General features: G+C 41.3%; 3 protein-coding genes across 5 annotated transcripts in view; 2 read left to right on the top strand and 1 right to left on the bottom strand.

The window, feature by feature from the left end:
* Positions 1 to 3,529, top strand: part of LOC311135618 (G-protein coupled receptor-associated protein LMBRD2B-like) — a 28,002-nt gene extending 24,473 nt beyond the window's left edge. For all 3 annotated transcript variants that reach the window (XM_084169635.1, XM_084169634.1, XM_084169636.1), the window contains exons 13-18: positions 63 to 160; positions 377 to 480; positions 599 to 645; positions 756 to 885; positions 1,143 to 1,269; positions 1,411 to 3,529. In XM_084169635.1, coding sequence (XP_084025761.1) covers positions 63 to 160; positions 377 to 480; positions 599 to 645; positions 756 to 885; positions 1,143 to 1,269; positions 1,411 to 1,474 — 570 coding nt within the window. In that variant the 3' untranslated portion in view covers positions 1,475 to 3,529. The remainder of the gene's footprint in view (positions 1 to 62; positions 161 to 376; positions 481 to 598; positions 646 to 755; positions 886 to 1,142; positions 1,270 to 1,410) is intronic.
* A 6,605-nt stretch (positions 3,530 to 10,134) lies between these two features.
* LOC311135544 (calcyphosin-like protein) lies at positions 10,135 to 12,805 on the top strand (the record flags this gene model as incomplete). Its single annotated transcript, XM_084169554.1, has 4 exons — positions 10,135 to 10,271; positions 10,780 to 10,957; positions 11,057 to 11,266; positions 12,704 to 12,805. 4 exons carry the CDS (start codon positions 10,135 to 10,137, stop codon positions 12,803 to 12,805), a joined length of 627 nt encoding a protein of 208 aa, XP_084025680.1.
* A 51-nt stretch (positions 12,806 to 12,856) lies between these two features.
* On the bottom strand, positions 12,857 to 18,612 carry LOC311136616 (interleukin-7 receptor subunit alpha-like). Its single transcript, XM_084170806.1, has 8 exons — positions 18,457 to 18,612; positions 18,111 to 18,231; positions 17,770 to 17,918; positions 17,455 to 17,606; positions 16,911 to 17,070; positions 16,692 to 16,785; positions 16,489 to 16,570; positions 12,857 to 16,395 (listed from the first exon to the last, which is right to left on the bottom strand). Exons 1-8 carry the CDS (start codon positions 18,536 to 18,538, stop codon positions 15,964 to 15,966), a joined length of 1,272 nt encoding a protein of 423 aa, XP_084026932.1. The 5' UTR covers positions 18,539 to 18,612; the 3' UTR covers positions 12,857 to 15,963.
* Between the last annotated feature and the right edge of the window lie 1,245 nt (positions 18,613 to 19,857).

The raw sequence follows: 19,857 nt of genomic DNA, 5'->3' as shown, positions 1-19,857 counted from the left end.
GATAGAACGTATTCGTTGATGTGTTATTTTCCTCATATTGATGATACGTCACTTCTCTGCAGATCATGGGTTCTATGAGGGTCTTATCGTTCATCGCTAATGGTTTCTATATCTACTACCCCATGCTTATATTGCTGCTATGTATCGCTACCTACTTCAGGTGAGTCCAGCCTGCTGTTTAGATTATGAAATTACAATACATTTGTGGTGTAGACAAACACATCAATAATACTACGATACGGAATTATATCAACTTTCTATTCTACAATGAGTACTCCACCAATGACCCAAAAGGACTATCAGCACACATACATACTGTGCAAGAATAAGTATTGATTAATGACAGATCAACACTGTTTCTGTATGAACCCTTTAGCCTGGGTACCCGCTGTCTGAACCTCCTGGGCTTTCAGCAGTTTGTGGGAGACAATGAAATGACCTCTGACTTGATTGATGAGGGCAAGGAGCTCATTCGACGAGGTTTGGCCCCACTTGATCTGAATTAAAACCATTTGACAGTGGAAAAAGCTTTGGTTTTCTGTGTACGTGTTGTTTACTCAAACATCGGTACTTAGTGATTTCTCTGTGTTTCTGACAGAGAAAAGAAAGCGCCAAAGGACAGAGGATGGAGAGAACCGACGAAGGGTGAGTCCCTAGCTTAAATTTCCCATGCCCCTTTTAGTATGTGTGTTGGTTGCTATTTTTGCAGAGAAACGGATCAAGGTGTTAACGTCAGGCTTGTGCCTGTGTTCTAGGAGTGGAAGGAGCGCTATGGTAACACGCGGGAGGACACCGCCAGGAACAGGAGTAGAAATGAAGCAGCAGAAATGACGGAGACTAACTACTCTGATACTGTCCCTATCCCTAACACTAACCCTAACAGACGTAAGTGAATGGTCGCAAAGCCTACTTAAATTACATTATGCTTGTTTTCTACAGTTTGGCTAGATTTTACTCATTGCTTTGTTAAACAATGAATCAATGTTTTGTTTGCTCTTGTAGTGTCATGGCTTATCTTGATGACACGAAGGATATCGACACCACAACTTCATAAAAAATGTTCTAAGTCCCTTATTGAATGTATCTAAATTTAACTGCGGAAGGCAGTGATATGGTATTGATCATTATTTTTTCATCAACAGAGGCGAAGTACTCTCGGACTGGCAGAGGAACAGAGAGAGACTCTATAGAACTTCTCGAGGACGCGGAGCCTTTGGACTTCAATGCAGAGACAGTTTCAGACGACCCTCTTGAAGCAGACTCCACCAGGTAAGAGGTCCTCCAGTCCCCACTCTATCTAAATAAGTGTGTTAGTTTCACATTCTGCTCTGCTGTGGACGATACCTGTAAGCAAATAACACAAAGTGTGTGTTGTTAAACATATGCTCACTGTGCCTCTACATTTTGCAGGCATGTACCAGGCAGGTACCTGTCCATGTCCTCGTCAAGGAGCAGAATCTTTGATGATGTTTGAGAGGAGTAGCGAGGGAGAGTCGAAGGAACAGGAAAGCTAAATATTGCACATACATTTTCATCCTCCACTCATCCACCTTGCAGGGAAGACAATACGAAGGAGAGACGCTCTCTCAACCTCTGTGAATGTAGCACATGACCTCTATCTTCCTCTACACTATTGGCATGATGTATCTGCTGCCCCTCATCTCCAATAGCTTGTCGCCTGTCAGAACACTCCAGTGGCTGTTGATATACACTTCCCCATCAGGCAGATAGAGGTCCTCCCCTGTGCCAGCCAGTGTGCAGCATGTCATGAATGCAAATCCGTACCCCATTTGGGTTCATCACTGTTTCTCATCCGTTAAACCACGTCATCATTTCTGTTATTACTTATGCATGAATTTCCGTTCAAGGTCCTCTTCGCGTGGTACCCCCTGTGATCTTTACAATGTATGTATAAAGTGTGTCTTCCCTCAAAAATATGGTTGATGGGCTGAGTACATTGTTAATCATTTTGATGAGAAGATAAGTAATTACTACTAATTAAGTATCTTTTTGGAGGAAGACATATTTATACATTATGAAGTTGTATTTAACCCCTGGAAAGAAGAAATAGTGAAATAGTGGAACAAATGATCAATGTTTCAATGAATTAGTATTTTGTTGCCAGTCTTATATTATTCTGGTATATGGATGGAAGGACAGTTCCTTCGGTCTGTTTCTGAAGCTGCTACCATAGAAACTGAGTGTACAGTGTATAGACCTATAGTCCTCGATTTAATGTGCAATCTATGTGATCCAGCCCACACTGAGTTAACTGAATTAACACATAGTGTTTGTACTGCCCATAGAGCTAAATCCTAACTTGAGATGCAGTATGTGTTCTTATCGTGCACGTGAATTGATGTGAGATCTGTGAAAATCGGATCTCAAGTTGGAATTCGGCCCATAATGCTAGCGATGCAATTGATGGAGGTCAACTGATACAAAAAATATATTTACCATTGCTCTTAATTGTGATGTATTCTCTATGTTCTATTCCGAGTGTCAAAATGACCTTTAAACTTATGTTTAAAAATAGTTTTTTTGGAATTCTGTTGAAAGGCATGTTTAAAAATAATTTTCAATATTGTGTCATTAGCCATTGACTGCTTGATATTAGTAACGCCTTATTTATTGTCAAACCATTTGAATTGTAGGTGTTAAAAATTATCTACTGAAGTCTTTTTGGGATATCATTGTGCCATATTGTTTTATTTTAGTTGTTTATTCGACTGCAGTACAAAAATGGCTAATTTAATTTTTTGTCCAGTTATGATTTCATTGTTTTTGGTTTAATTACTTGGCTCAAGTCGAAAAAGAAAAGTGACCTTTAAATGTATTGCATTTAAATATTTATTCTTACATTGTTCAAGAGGTCTTGCTGGAAGGTACTGTGAGGCAACAGGTCATTATGTCACTGAAATACAGTCTCAAACACCTTTCACAGCAGTTGACCTAGAAGTATGTCTTCATGTTGTGTCAACTTGAAACAACTACTATAACTGTATGAGCTTGGTTGGATGAGGAATTCGGTTAAGACACACACACAGTCAGTAGCATGCAGGTCAAATGCATGGTATTCACCTTTGAAGGAGTTGGACAATTATTCTAAAATCGTGTTTAATTGTTTTGTAATCTGCTGTAAATATTATAGATTTAACTAGTCCCCCGTCTCTCAATGTCTTTGTTAATGATGCCCTCTTGTATATTTTGTTTTATTTTTATTATATGGTTCTATTAATATAGTAGACAAAGGTCAACACATGTACAACATGCTATTTATTGTAAATTAATTTAACGTCATCGGTTAACAATGTTAACAAAGGTCACTGGTAACCATGGGTAAAAAATGGTCTTGTCAGGTTAGATTCCCCTTTATCTCCTTACAATCTCTTTTTGTAAAAAGTAAGAAATGAATTAAAGTGATGCTCCCAAACGTTTGTATAATTTCAACCACTAGTTTTGAAAGTGGTTCTCACGAGCCAAAACGGGTCCCAGTTTTTTGTGTACTACGTCAACCAATTTTGTACTATGTCATCCATTTTGTATATTATGTTACATTCTGATTTATTATTTTATGCAATTCCTATGATATGTTACGAATCCAATTCGTACAATATGTTACGAATTTGTTGTGCTTAAGATCCTGAACTGCATCTTTAAAGTAAAGTTCCTAATGAATTATATAGAAGAGTGTAGTGTTAGTGAGATACACTACATGACCAAAAGTATGTGGACACCTGTTTGTCGAACATCTAATTTCAAAATCATGGGCATTAATATGGAGTTGGTCCCCCCCTTACTGCTACAGTGAGGGAAAAAAGTATTTGATCCCCTGCTGATTTTGTACGTTTACCCACTGACAAAGAAATGATCAGTCTATAATTTTAATGGTAGGTTTATTTAAACAGTGAGAGACAGAATAACAACAACAAATCCAGAAAACGCATGTCAAAAATGTTATAAATTGATTTGCATTTTAATGAGGGAAATAAGTATTTGACCCCCTCTCAAGCAAAAAGATTTCTGGCTCCCAGGTGTCTTTAATACAGGTAACGAGCTGAGATTAGGAGCACACTCTTAAAGGGAGTGCTCCTAATCTCAGTTTGTTACCTGTATAAAAGACACCTGTCCACAGAAGCAATCAATCAATCAGATTCCAAACTCTCCACCATGGCCAAGACCAAAGAGCTCTCCAAGGATGTCAGGGACAATATTGTAGACCTACACAAGGCTGGAATGGGCTACAAGACCATTGCCAAGCAGCTTGGTGAGAAGGTGACAACAGTTGGTGCGATTATTCGCAAATGGAAGAAACACAAAATAACTGTCAATCTCCCTCAGCCTGGGGCTCCATGCAAGATCTCACCTCGTGGAGTTGCAATGATCATGAGAACGGTGAGGAATCAGCCCAGAACTACACGGGAGGATCTTGTCAATGATCTCAAGGCAGCTGGGACCATAGTCACCAAGAAAACAATTGGTAACACACTACGCTGTGAAGGACTGAAATCCTGCAGCGCCCACAAGGTCCCCCTGCTCAAGAAAGCACATATACAGGCCCGTCTGAAGTTTGCCATTGAACATCTGAATGATTCAGAGGAGAACTGGGTGAAAGTGTTGTGGTCAGATGAGACCAAAATCGAGCTCTTTGGCATCAACTCAACTCGCCGTGTTTGGAGGAGGAGGAATGCTGCCTATGACCCCAAGAACACCATCCCCACCGTCAAACATGGAGGTGGAAACATTATGCTTTGGGGGTGTTTTTCTGCTAAGGGGACAGGACTACTTCACCGCATCAAAGGGACGATGGACGGTGCCATGTACCGTCAAATCTTGGGTGAGAACCTCCTTCCCTCAGCCAGGGCATTGAAAATGGGTCGTGGATGGGTATTCCAGCATGACAATGACCCAAAACACGGCCAAGGCAACAAAGGAGTGGCTCAAGAAGAAGCACATTAAGGTCCTGGAGTGGCCTAGCCAGTCTCCAGACCTTAATCCCGTAGAAAATCTGTGGAGGGAGCTGAAGGTTCGAGTTGCCAAACGTCAGCCTCAACCTTAATGACTTGGAGAAGATCTGCAAAGAGGAGTGGGACAAAATCCCTCCTGAGATGTGTGCAAACCTGGTGGCCAACTACAAGAAACGTCTGAACTCTGTGATTGCCAACAAGGGTTTTGCCACCAAGTACTAAGTCATGTTTTGCAGAGGGGTCAAATACTTATTTCCCTCATTAAAATGCAAATCAATTTATAACATTTTTGACATGCGTTTTTCTGTATTTTTTTGTTGTTATTCTGTCTCTCACTGTTCAAATAAACCTACCATTAAAATGATAGACTGATCATGTCTTTGTCAGTGGGCAAACGTACAAAATCAGCAGGAGATCAAATACTTTTTTCCCTCACTGTATAATAGCCTAGATGTCCCTCACTGATTTCCACTAGATGTTGGAACATTGCTGCCATTCAGCGACGAGCATTAGTGAGGTCGGGCACTGATGTTGGGTGATTAGGCCTGGCTCGTAGTCGGCGTTCCAATTCATCCCAAAGGTGTTAAATGGGGTTGAGGTCAGGGCTCTGCAGGCCAGTCAAGTTCTTCCACACTGATCTTGACAAAACCTTTCTGTGCTTTCAAAGTTGGAAGCACAGAATCGTCTAGAATGTCATTGTATGTTGTAGCGTTAAGATTTCCCTTCACTGGAACTAAGGGGCTTAGCCCAAACCATGAAAAACAGCCCCAGACCATTATTCCTCCTCCACCAAACTTTACAGTTGGCACTATGCATTGGGGCAGGTAGCGTTCTCCTGGCATCTGCCAAACCCAGATTCGTCTGTCAGACTGCCAGATGGTGAAGCATGATTCATCACTCCAGAGAACGCGTTTCCACTGCTCCAGAGTCCAATGGTGGCGAGCTTTACACCCCTCCAGCCAACGCTTAGCATTGCGCATGGTGATCTTAGTGAGTGTTGCAACAGAGGACACCATGTTTACGCGCTTCAGCACTCGGCGGTCCCGTTCTGTGAGCTTGTGTGGCCAACCACTTCGCGGCTGAACCGTTGTTGCTCCTAGACGTTTCCACTTCACAATAACAGCACTTACAGTTGACCAGGGCAGAAATTTGACGAACTGACTTGTTGGAAAGGTGGCATCCTGTGACAGTGCCATGTTGAAAGTCACTGAGATTTTATACACCTGTCAGCAACTGGTGTGGCTGAAATAGCAGAATCCACTAATTTTGAAGGTGTGTCCACATACTTTTGTCTGTATAGTGTTGCTAGGTAACCTCACACTTATTTTGGTGAAGATGTTTGGTTTTTCTTTGTATCTTGAGATATATGTACAGGTATATTTCATTTTCTCTACACTGTACTCTGATGCTGGAATGTGATCATTTATTCAACCCTGGCGTTGGTCCGCTTTTATGTAGTATTTAGACTAAAAGAACATAGTATACCAGTGTTGTGCAACTAAATAAACTAAAGCATCTTTAAATTATGCATTCAGCTCATCATATTTTGTGGAGAAGAGTGGCAATGAACAGCCAGGATCAGGGTCACTTATGTTGCACTTGTCACCTTTCGTTACAATAAGAAAAAGGTTATTTATATCTTTGTTGGCTGGCTTGCCCAGACCTCGGTATGACTGCAGCGCCTAGAACAATGATTATTTAGTATGTTTGTTTAAAAACTCTGACTGTGTTCGAGAAGATCAAAACCGTAATGTATCATGGGTAAAATGTGACTGACCGATTGATCTACAAATAATAAGCAGGTGTTTATGATGCAGGTCAGTCAGTCGGCAGTCGCCTGCAATGTCGAACAAGCCCTCTGCCTACAATCTACAGTAGGCGACCTGGAACAACGGCCACCCGGTGAAGGCAAGCCCACATTTCTATGGAAACGGTAACGCTGGTGCGGAGAGGGGCGGCTGCTGAAGTTTGGTTGTGTTTGTTGTTTGACAGTTAGCTACAGGTTGCAATACAAATTTGTAAGGTAAGTTTATCGCATCTACAGATAAAGTAGCAAACAAACTCGAAATAACTTGTTTGGTATTTAGGAATCTAATTATCTAAATGTAAACAGTCAGACTTTATTGTAAGTATGGTCATAAGCTAACGTTACTTGCTAGGCTAGTTTGACCGTTCAGCGAGCAAGCGCTAGGGGCGCGTTCAGCAGGACGTAACGTTTTGGAACGTTCATATATACATATGTAGAACAAACACGAGTTTGGCACCCCCTAAAGCAGGGGTGCCAAACTCATTCCATGGAGGGCCAAGTGTCTGCAGGTTTTAGTTTTTTCCTTTAAATTAAGTCCTAGACAACCAGGTGAGTGGAGTCCTTTACTAATTAGTGACTTTAATTAATCAATTGACCTAGATATGTTGTGTGTATGTATTGATATATAAGCTATGTGTGCCGTTTTTAAATGTATGTAGTTCTGTCCTTGAGCTGTTCTTGTCTATTAATGTTCTATATTATGTCATGTTTAATGTTCTGTGTGGACCCCAGGAAGAGTAGCTGTGGCTTTCGCAACAGCTAATGGGGATCCTATTAAAATACCAATCAAGTACAAGGGAGGATCGAAAACCTGCATACACTCAGCCCTCTGTAGAATGAGTTTGACACGCTTTGTCACAGAGCCGGTTCCAGGCTTAAGGGACATAAACGGTTGTGTAGGGCTCCCGGCCGGTAGGGGGCCACAAAAATGTTTACATTTTTATTTTAGGAACTCAGTCAGGGTCTCAACTTACTATTGCGAGTAAGAATAGTAGAATGCACCAGGTGCAATTTAGAATTTTGGTTGTGCATCATTCAGCAGTTTTTCTCTTGTTACAGTGGGGGAAAAAAGTATTTAGTCAGCCACCAATTGTGCAAGTTCTCCCACTTAAAAATATGAGAGAGGCCTGTAATTTTCATCATAGGTACACGTCAACTATGACAGACAAATTGAGGGAAAAAAATCCAGAAAATTACATTGTAGGATTTTTAATGAATTTATTTGCAAATTATGGTGGAAAATACGTATTTGGTCACCTACAAAGAAGCAAGATTTCTGGCTCTCACAGACCTGTAACTTCTTCTTTAAGAGGCTCCTCTGTCCTCCACTCGTTACCTGTATTAATGGCACCTGTTTGAACTTGTTATCAGTATAAAAGACACCTGTCCACAACCTCAAACAGTCACACTCCAAACTCCACTATGGCCAAGACCAAAGAGCTGTCAAAGGAACCAGAAACAAAATTGTAGACCTGCACCAGGCTGGGAAGACTGAATCTGCAATAGGTAAGCAGCTTGGTTTGAAGAAATCAACTGTGGGAGCAATTATTAGGAAATGGAAGACATACAAGACCACTGATAATCTCCCTCGATCTGGGGCTCCACGCAAGATCTCACCCCGTGGGGTCAAAATGATCACAAGAACGGTGAGCAAAAATCCCAGAACCACACGGGGGGACCTAGTGAATGACCTGCAGAGAGCTGGGACCAAAGTAACAAAGCCTACCATCAGTAACACACTACGCCGCCAGGGACTCAAATCCTGCAGTGCCAGACGTGTCCCCCTGCTTAAGACAGTACATGTCCAGGCCCATCTGAAGTTTGCTAGAGTGCATTTGGATGATCCAGAAGAGGATTGGGAGAATGTCATATGGTCAGATGAAACCAAAATAGAACTTTTTGGTAAAAACTCAACTTGTCGTGTTTGGAGGACAAAGAATGCTGAGTTGCATCCAAAGAACACCATACTTACTGTGACGCATGGGGGTGGAAACATCATGCTTTGGGGCTGTTTTTCTGCAAAGGGACCAGGACGACTGATCCGTGTAAAGGAAAGAATGAATGGGACCATGTATCGTGAGATTTTGAGTGAAAACCTCCTTCCATCAGCAAGGGCATTGAAGATGAAACGTGGCTGGGTCTTTCAGCATGACAATGATCCCAAACACACCGCCCGGGCAACGAAGGTCCTGGAGTGGCCTAGCCAGTCTCCAGATCTCAACCCCATAGAACATCTTTGGAGGGAGTTGAAAGTCCGTGTTGCCCAGCGACAGCCCCAAAACATCACTGCTCTAGAGGAGATCTGCATGGAGGAATGGGCCAAAATACCAGCAACAGTGTGTGAAAACCTTGTGAAGACTTACAGAAAACGTTTGACCTGTGTCATTGCCAAAAAACGTTTGACTTTTGTTATTGACCAAATACTTATTTTCCACCATAATTTGCAAATAAATTCATTAAAAATCCTACAATGTGATTTTCAGGATTTTTTTTTCTCATTTTGTCTGTCATAGTTGACATGTATCTATGATGAAAATTATAGGCCTCTCTCATCTTTTTAAGTGGGAGAACTTGCACAATTGGTGGCTGACTAAATACTTTTTTCCCCCACTGTATGTCAGTCACTGACAATCACTCAATTAGCCATGTCAGCTAACAAGTTTTAGATCGGTAGTTAGTCTAGCCAGCTATCTAAACTTGTAGTAATCATAGCCGAATACTGACCGGGCACGTGCCCAGGGCCCTTACCTCCAGGGAGCCCCCATTGATTTTGTTAGTCATTCTTACTCAGATATCATATTAACATGTCATAAGTCATGGCAAAATGTGTAGAATTGCAGGAAATTAGCTTTAAAACTGCAAAATAAATTCTCCACCCCATTGGTAAAATGGATAGAATTGCAAGAAATTAGCTGTGAAACTGCACTTTCTTTCTCTCTGCCCCATGGGAAAATGAGTAGAATTGCATGACAATTTTTTAAAAATGGCTACATTTTGTCTCCGCCCAATGGCAAAATGTTTAGAATTGCAGAAAAATTGCAACATGTTCTCTAACTTTAAAACTTGTTTCTCTCTGCTGTCAAGAGGGGGGCCACTAAAATGTTTTGCAGCAAGGTGGGGGGGCCCACAACCAAATCTTGCTGAGGGCCCCTAAAAGGCTAGAGCCGGCCCTGCTTTGTCACACATACCGGTAGCTATGCATAGCTCTAGCATTATGTTTAATTTATCTTTGTCTACAACGTCACTCAAAAGCTGTACTAGACATCACTGAAATGTGTCAATGTTTTTGGCATCAAATCGCATTGTATGCATGCAAATCAGCGACGCAAATTGATTACCTTCCTGCAGACTACAAGTATCATGGCAGGAACGTCACGACATGATCGGGAGATGGCGGTGAATGCCAAAAAACAGTTGTCTGTATGCACAGACCCTGTGGATCGGCTGAGGATGCAGTGTCTCGCACGTGGCTCTTCTGGCATCAAGGGTCTGGGCAGGTGAGAGAAAAAAACCAGTATACTCTTATGTGAAGGGCAGAGGTATTGGTTCTGCATCTTATGTGAAGGGCAGAGGTATTGGTTCTGCATCTTATGTGAAGGGCAGAGGTATTGGTTCTGCATCTTATGTGAAGGGCAGAGGTATTGGTTCTGCATCTTATGTGAAGGGCAGAGGTATTGGTTCTGCATCTTATGTGAAGGGCAGAGGTATTGGTTCTGCATCTTATGTGAAGGGCAGAGGTATTGGTTCTGCATCAAGTGATGTGTTGCCCAGGTCATCAAAATCAAATGTTTGATATAGTAGCAGTAGTGATTGATCAAACACTTTACTATAGGCAATCCTGTCAAGTAGTCTGAATTAGGCTACTGTCCTGTGTCAAGAAGAAAGCTCTAGATTGGCTTCTAAGATGCAAGGATTGTTTTAACAATGTAAACTCCAAGAAATACTTTCTTATTTGCTTCAACTGCCACATATTTATCTTTTTTTCTTCAATGGTTTATTTGTCAGAACATTCAGGATAATGGATGATGACAACAACCGTACATTGGATGTGAAGGAGTTCATGAAGGGCCTTAATGACTACGGTGTCCTCATCGAGAAAGATGAGGCCCTGGCAATGTTTCAACGTTTTGACCGGGATAACAGTGGACTCATTGACTTTGATGAATTTCTCCTCACTCTCAGGGTAAATATGAGTGGTAGGGGTAAACCTCTGAATTACATGCTCTACATTTAATCTGGGAACTTTGTGCTTTATTTCTGGTTGTGCTGGTTATGATCACAGCCCCCGATGTCCAATGCCAGGAAGGAGGTGATCATGCAGGCCTTTAGGAAGCTGGATAAGACTGGTGACGGTGTGATCACTATTGAAGATCTGAGGGGGGTTTACAATGCCAAGTACCACCCCAAATATCAAAACGGGGAGTGGACAGAGGAGCAAGTATTCTGCAAATTCCTGGACAGCTTCGACTCTCCTTACGACAAGGACGGAAAGGTAATACTGATAACATCACACCATACTGACCTGGTCACTTTCAGGCCTCGGGGTTGTAAAATATGAAAATGTTGGATCGAGGTTATAGTGGTCTTACCAGAGGAGGCTGGTGGGAGGAGCTATAGGAGGACGGGCTCATTGTAACGGCTGGAATGGAATTAATGGAACAAAGTCAAATGTGGTTTTCATATGTTTGATTTGTTTGATAATGTTCCATTTATTCCATTCCAGCCATTACAATGAACCCGTCCTCCTATAGCTCCTCCCACCAGCCTCCCCTGGGTCTTACTATCGTCCACCACTACTGTAGTGTACACCTATACTGCTAAACTAACAGCCTGTACATTATTCAGTCAGATATACATTTGATTATCTGGACGCATGAGACATTTCTTAGGCTCCTGACATTTGCAGTACTGCTTATCTGTGGAGCCATCTTAAACTGTGTCATATCATATAAGCTGCCTACTGCCTTGTTCTTGTTAATCATCATGTCTTATTTCTGGAACATATTTGGTCACACAAGAAGAGTTTATGAATTACTATGCAGGCGTGAGCTCCTCCACTGATACGGATATCTACTTCATTATCATGATGAAAAGTGCCTGGAAACGTATTAACTAACGTCTTCTTGAGTCAATGTTTAGGGTAAAGACTAAAGAGCACTTAACCCTGGGATATGGACGGCAGAGGTCACACTTTATTCGGATAGTCATGATCTACCGATGGTGATACAATCAACAACCTATATGTTGATAAACTGCTTGCTAAGGTTAAGGTTAGGGTTAGGTTAAGTTTAGGGTTAGGATAAGGGTAAGGGTTAGTGGATAGTTAGTTGAATTGTGACAATTCTACTGAACATCTACAAACCATCTACTTGGGACTATCCAAATGAAGTGTTACCACGGGAGATGGCATGTTGTCTCTTTTCACTTCTCTTTCTAGGTGCAGTAGTTTAGTGGGGTGTAATACTCTACTTTCTATCCTCAAGGTATTTACACTGCTCTTTGCCATTCTGTGGCTTTAGGCCTATTTCTCAAAGCTGTCAAACTGTTACAGGGAAACATGTATGTTACATAGTAGTACAATTCTAATAGAATTGGTAGTTGGTGGAGCTGTGTTTCTCACTCAGCCAGCAGATGTCAAGGTTTTGTTTTGTCTCTAGTTAGATATTGCACTTTAGTGGCCAGATTAACTAAGCATTTGGATGTTAGCTGAAAATGTCTGAATCTGCATTGAGGAACAAGTATTGATGGGGGAAACAAAAGGTTGTGACACATTCAACTCTCCCACAACATTGTCTGTCCCCATTCACTTCTTTGGTTTTTAGTTTTCAGCCTTATCAAGGTCGTGTGGAGTTTCTGTCTCTATCTGACACTGACGGTGTGGGCTGGTTCAGTAAGCTCTGTATGGCTGACACCTCCTTCCCTTCTGCAGGTCACAACGGAGGAGTTTCTCAACTACTACTGCGGAGTCAGCGCCTCCATCGATAGTGACGTCTATTTCATTCTCATGATGAAAAATGCATGGAAATTATGAGTTTTAAGTTGATAACTTCATGATAATAATTTTTAATGGACAGTTTTTCAAGGTGCCTTCTTAAACAAATATTATATTATGGAAATCATGTTGACAAACTAATATTAATAATGTCCCAATGATATGCAAATGATTATGAATGACTCGTATTTTAATTATATAGTCACTCTCTCCAGAAACGACCAATATTATGTATTGTAGAAATTGAAATTTGATGTCTCTGTACATCTATGGTCCACAGTTCCAATGTTAGATACAAATGTATAAAGATACAGGGAAATCATAAAGACTGATAAATCAAAGTACGGTCATTTCAGGAGATGAGGAAAGCAGAGGAAATGATACAACTCTGCATTTTCTTGTGGAATTATGCATAAAAATGTGATCTGTTTAATAAAAATGTTCACAAAATTTTACAATATGGTAATTTCTACACCGACAATGCTGTCACATTTGTCAGATTAAAATATACAAATACCGGATGACTACAGATTTTGTACAGTAAAAACAAAGCAATAATTTGCAGATGATGACTTTATGTTTAATGCTCCGCTAAAGTCTCCCATAAAGTGTTCAAGAAAAGGATAAAGCGTTCTGCATTGAAAACTATAATGTATGAGAGTACATAGTATAATATTATAATACATCCAAGTCAGTGTAAAAAAAAAAAACTACATACCGGTAACTGTGCAGGAAATACAATCACTTACAGTGGGGAGAACAAGTATTTGATACACTGCCGATTTTGCAGGTTTTCCTACTTACAAAGCATGTAGAGGTCTGTAATTTTTATCATAGGTACACTTCAAATGTGAGAGACGGAATCTAAAACAAAAATCCAGAAAATCACATTGTATGATTTTTAAGTAATTAATTTGCATTTTATTGCATGACAAGTATTTGATCACCTACCAACCAGTAAGAATTCCGGCTCTCACAGACCTGTTAGTTTTTATTTAAGAAGCCCTCATGTTCTCCACTCATTACCTGTATTAACTGCACCTGTTTGAACTCGTTACCTGTATAAAAGACACCTGTCCACACACTCAATCAAACAGACTCCAACCTCTCCGCAATGGCCAAGACCAGAGAGCTGTGTAAGGACATCAGGGATAAAATTGTAGACCTGCACAAGGCTGGGATGGGCTACAGGACAATAGGCAAGCAGCTTGGTGAGAAGGCAACAACTGTTGGCGCAATTATTATAAAATGGAAGAAGTTCAAGATGACGGTCAATCACCCTCGGTCTGGGGCTCCATGCAAGATCTCACCTCGTGGGGCATCAATGATCATGAGGAAGGTGAGGGATCAGCCCAGAATTACACGGCAGGACCTGGTCAATGACCTGAAGAGAGCTGGGACCACAGTCTCAAAGAAAACCATTAGTAACACACTACGCAGTCATGGATAAAAATCCTGCAGCGCACGCAAGGTCCCCCTGCTCAAGCCAGCGCATGTCCAGGCCCGTCTGAAGTTTGCCAATGACCATCTGGATGATCCAGAGGAGGAATGGGAGAAGGTCATGTGGTCTGATGAGACAAAAATATAGCTTTTTGGTCTAAACTCCACTCACCGTGTTTGGAGGAAGAAGAAGGATGAGTACAACCCCAAGAACACCATCCCAACCGTGAAGCATGGAGGTGAAAACATCTTTCTTTGGGGATGCTTTTCTGCAAAGGGGACAGGACGACTGCACCGTATTGAGGGGAGGATGGATGGGGCCATGTATCACGAGATCTTGGCCAACAACCTCCTTCCCTCAGTAAGAGCATTGAAGATGGGTCGTAGCTGGGTCTTCCAGCATGACAACGACCCGAAACACACAGCCAGGGCAACTAAGGAGTGGCTCCGTAAGAAGCATCTCAAGGTCCTGGAGTGGCCTAGCCAGTCTCCAGACCTGAACCCAATAGAAAATCTTTGGAGGGAGCTGAAAGTCCGTATTGCCCAGCGACATCCCCGAAACCTGAAGAATCTGGAGAAGGTCTGTATGGAGGAGTGGGCCAAAATCCCTGCTGCAGTGTGTGCAAATCTGGTCAAGACCTACAGGAAACGTATGATCTCTGTAATTGCAAACAAAGGTTTCTGTACCAAATATTAAATTCTGCTTTTCTGATGTATCAAATACTTATGTCATGCAATAAAATGCAAATTAATTACTTAAAAATCATACAATGTGATTTTCTGGATTTTTGTTTTAGATTCCATCTCTCACAGTTGAAGTGTACCTATGATAGAAATTACAGACCTCTACATGCTTTGTAAGTAGGAAAACCTGCAAAATCGGCAGTGTATCAAATACTTGTTCTCCCCACTGTATGTGCAAAAAAAAACTAAAAACATAATGACAAACATTAAACACATAAGATGTGATTAATTGATGTGTAGAAGGGTTTAAACCCTGAAGAATTGACATTGTAGGGGCTATATTCAATCCATATCACTGAAGCATTACATATTCCGCAATAGAAATTGAAGGATAATTTCCGAATGAGTCAACATATGCAACGTTTACCATGAATGCAGTCTCCACTAACGCGGGAACATTGCCTTTACATTTCATTCATGCTGTAACGCTGAACTTCTGCAATACGGATCAAATAGAGCCTTAGGTTTATTTAGCAGCTGTTGTCATGGTAAAGAGTATCTCTGTGATATGAAGCAGCAGTATGGATTAAGCCAAGGTGTCACGGTGGCTCATCAGCATACCGACAGGGGGTTAGTATAGTATGGGAAGTGCAAACACAGAAAGGATAATAAGGCAGCATTGTATTTCAAGTTAGTTAAGTCCTCCCTTGTCTTGTTTCTTAGCAACTAGCAACATATTAATAACACAAAACCAAATAAACACAATGAGGATTATTCCTGTTCTGTCTCCTATCATTTGTAAATAACATGTGCATTGAGTTCTGCTAGTCTCCTGTGATACTGGAAGTCAGTGGATGAGTCACGGTGAAATAAATAGACTTCAAATAAAAGCAGCCAAAGTCACTCGGAGTAAGAGTATAATAAGCAGCTATAATTAATCTTGACTAGATCATTCCGACTGACTGACTGACTCTGTCTGTCTGTCTGTGTCTCTCTCTCTCTCTCTCTCTCTCTCTCTCTCTCTCTCTCTCTCTCTCTCTCTCTCTCTCTCTCTCTCTCTCTCTCTCTCTCTCTCACTGGATCTGATAGAAACTAGACATGGTGACATAAGCCTCATCCTTGCCTCCTTGCTGAGTAGCACCTAGCCCCTCAGGACCAATGTTACCATCACTGTCGTCTGTCTCCATGCTCTCAATGTCACTCCTCAGATCCAGGATCCCCACGGTGGAGCCACTGTTCCCACTGCTCCCCGCCCCAGCGTCGAGGTGCTCTCCTGGGGACTCACACCTCAGCAGTATGGCCTCTGACCATCCACTACTGGTTGTATGGCAGGACGTCGTATCCCTATTACACTCTTGAATGAGGCATTGATCTTTTACCTCAGCGAGTCGATGGGAGTCAGAGTCAGGGGGTTGGGCGGTAAGGTCCTGCTCCTTGTCCGGCTCCACCTGCTGGATGTTGAGGTCACTGAACACCTCAGGGTCAAAGCTCACAGGTGGGCCCTGCTGGGTTAAAGGAAAGAGATGGGATAAACCAATATCCTCATAACTCATTATGGCCATTATCGTTCACTGTCTAGTGCATATCAGAGGACTTACCTTCATTGGCTCGTAGGTCTGGGCAATCTGGAGAAGTGTGTGTTTGGGATGTGGAATGCTTGGCCATATGAAGGAATGTATTCTGTGAGGACAGAGAGACATCAAGAGGATGACATGGAGGACATGCACACATACACACACACACACACACACACACACACAAGTTGATGTGCAGAGCAAAAGGAGATCAATTTGATACTCACTGTTTTCTCCAGAAAAGACCAACTGCCAAAGTGACCAGCAGCAGGGCAGCAATGGGCACGATGAAAGAATAGGAAAGCAACTGCACGTCTGTCTCTGTAGGGAAGTAGGAGAGAGATGATGCATGTGACTCACATTTCCTGTACCTTGCTCTGTCACTTCCACCTAACTGCACAGTCCAGATATCATGCTAAGCTTTTCAGACACAAGTCTTTTTTTACCTGCGTTGGTGCTGAAACTGAGAGAGGCGCTCCACTCACTCCAGCTGCCATCAAAGTACCCCCCGTTTGGCTTGGCTCGAACCTTGACATGATACTCTGTGTTCTTATGGAGGTACTCGTCCCCCTCAATGATCAGAGGCTGATAGGTCATGTTTTTAACCTTTGAACAGGGTACACCATAAAAGAAGAACAAGACAATAAGTTAATGTTTCCAGATACACTGAGTGTACAAAACATTAGGAACACCTTCCTAATATTTAGTTGCAGACCTTTTTGCCCTCAGAACAGCCTAATTGAATGATATTCTCTGATGAAGGTCGACTGACCGAAAGCTTAGTCTCTATTAAAATAAATCTGAATGGAAGTGTGCGGAGAGTTTTTCCTGTTTCTCCAGTTTTGCATTTTTCCTCATGCACCTTCACTAATCAGTTTTGAGTGTGCGGTAGATTCTGCTTATTCTGATTCAATGATATGGAAATTATGATAATATAATTAAGCTTTTGCATCCACAAATCCAAGAAAAATAGGCTTTTGGCAACTGCACCAGAGTATTTTTGACACTCCAGATGCGTAGTTGGAACAGTTGATTGTTGTGTTTCAGGTAATCGTTCAGGTATGGATTCCCAATGTAAATAAGAGCCCGGTTGGAGGTCCTCAGAAATGTGGCATTCACCACCCAAGGACTCCTGGGTTTAACTGAAACATAAAGAAGAACAAGAAACAGAGGATATGTGTTCAGGGCAATTGATGCAAGTGCCAACTAAGGGCTATCAATTGATAGAAGGTGTCATGTAAAAATGCCTCATGTTACTTTCATTCAAACCATAAGGTGAGAAGGTATGAAATTATGATAACTTACTTATTTCTCTCAAACTCATTCTTTTCCAAAATGTGCCGCCTCGTTTGAATTGAACGGTGAGATTATACGATTGCAGAGTGTCCAGGTCCGTAAATGTGACATTATTACCCTTCTTTGTCAAACAGCGTTGCTTTTTGTCGTCTGTGTAGCTGTAAACATAATGTTCATAAAATCACATTATCAATAAATAATTTCCTAATCCATCTGAGGATTTTACACATCTGGATATCTGAATATGCAGTAAGGGTGGAGTTCTTCTACCCATGATATTTGTCATTTGTGTTGTATAAGCTCCTAACTAATACATCTGATGTTCAGTGGTCTTCAAGGAGGTTTATTACCAAAGACCCATGGCTTTTATGTCCTCGATTTCATCATCATCATCGGCATCATCATCAAGGTGGCAGGTTAGGCTGTTTCCTGCCAAGACACTGAGATGAGAGGTGCAGAGTATTCTGGGTTCTGGAAAGGAAACAAAACAAAACAAATTCAGCGGTTTGGATGGGGTCAAGAGCAGCAAATCTTTTGTCAAATACATTTTCGTACAGAATGAGAATGAACAGTTAATGTTGCACCATCACTGTGTTGGACACAAGTGTTGCACTGAGTCTTCAGGATTAAATCTCCTATTAAATCAATGAATGTAAATCATTTAAATATAACTCTTAAAGAGGAATGGCAGCTCACCATTGTCAACCAATTCTCCTCCACTTTGACAGTGCACCAGAACCGGGAACATGAGTAAGGCAATCCATAGGCTGTATGCCATTTCTCACGAAGCAGTCACACTAACGTAAGAGGTAGTGGCCCCAGATACAGCGGTGAGACTCTGGGGCACGCATGCACAAGGAACTCAAAGTGTTGTCTTAGCTGTCTCACTTAACTGTCAGTATAAATATCACAGAGGAGAGCAGAAAAGAGAGAGAGGGAGGAAGAGAGACAGCGAGAAAGAGAGAGATAAATGGAATGATCTATTCAAGATTATAGCTGCTTATTGCATTCTTACTCTGAGTGACATTGACTGAGGTTTTGAGGCGACAGTACAAAATATCACCTTTTATTTGAGGGTTTTTTCCACATATAATGGTGTTAGTATTTTATTAGGATCCCCATTAGCTACAACCAAAGCTGTTTAGAAATGAAAAGCTGTTCAGGAATGAAAGGACTTTATGTATCTAGTCATAAGTATTTGGACAAATTCCCTTATATGTGTATTAAAGTAGTCAAATGTTTAGTATTTGGTACCATATTCATAGCACACAATGACTACACCAAGCTTGTGAATCTACAAATTTGTTGGATGCATTTGCAGTTTGTTTTGGTTGTGTTTCAGATTATGTTGTGCCCAAGAATATAATATGTTTTAGAACACTTCTATCATGGATGCTACCATGATTATGGATAATCATGAATAACTCATGAATATTAATGAGTGAGAAAGTTACAGAGGCATAAATATCATACCCCCCAAAGAATGTTAACTTCCATTGTTATTGGTAATGGTGAGAGGTATAGCATGTCTTGGGGGTATGCTCTTTGTGCCTCTGTAACAATTGTTGGGTAAATGTTTCAGCAATGGGCAGGATAACTCTAGCCCTAACTTGAAGATTATTATTATCATATTATGAGCACACTATTCTCAGGGATATAACGGGGCTCAGCCTTTCAAGTTTTATCTGGTTTTGTGGCGTGGCTCCAGGTCACATTCTTATGAGAGAATTTCAGAGAATTGCTTGTATGAGAACTTTGTAAGGAAAGGGGAATGTGGAGCAGGGGGTTGCCAGCTCAAGCAGTGCTCCAAGCATTACACTATGAGCAAGGCTTGCTGTTATGGACATCTTGTACAGTGGGGAAAAAAGTATTTAGTCAGCCACCAATTGTGCAAGTTCTCCCACTTAAAAAGATGAGAGAGGCCTGTAATTTTCATCATAGGTACACGTCAACTATGACAGACAAAATGAGATTTTTTTTCTCCAGAATATCACATTGTAGGATTTTTTATGAATTAATTTGCAAATTATGGTGGAAAATAAGTATTTGGTCAATAACAAAAGTTTCTCAATACTTTGTTATATACCCTTTGTTGGC

The sequence above is a fragment of the Coregonus lavaretus genome (assembly GCF_964263955.1).
Source record: "Coregonus lavaretus genome assembly, chromosome: 10".
Taxonomy (NCBI): Eukaryota; Metazoa; Chordata; class Actinopteri; order Salmoniformes; family Salmonidae; genus Coregonus; species Coregonus lavaretus.
Note: the sequence above shows the minus strand (reverse complement) of the source record. Positions and strands in the feature narration are given on the sequence as shown.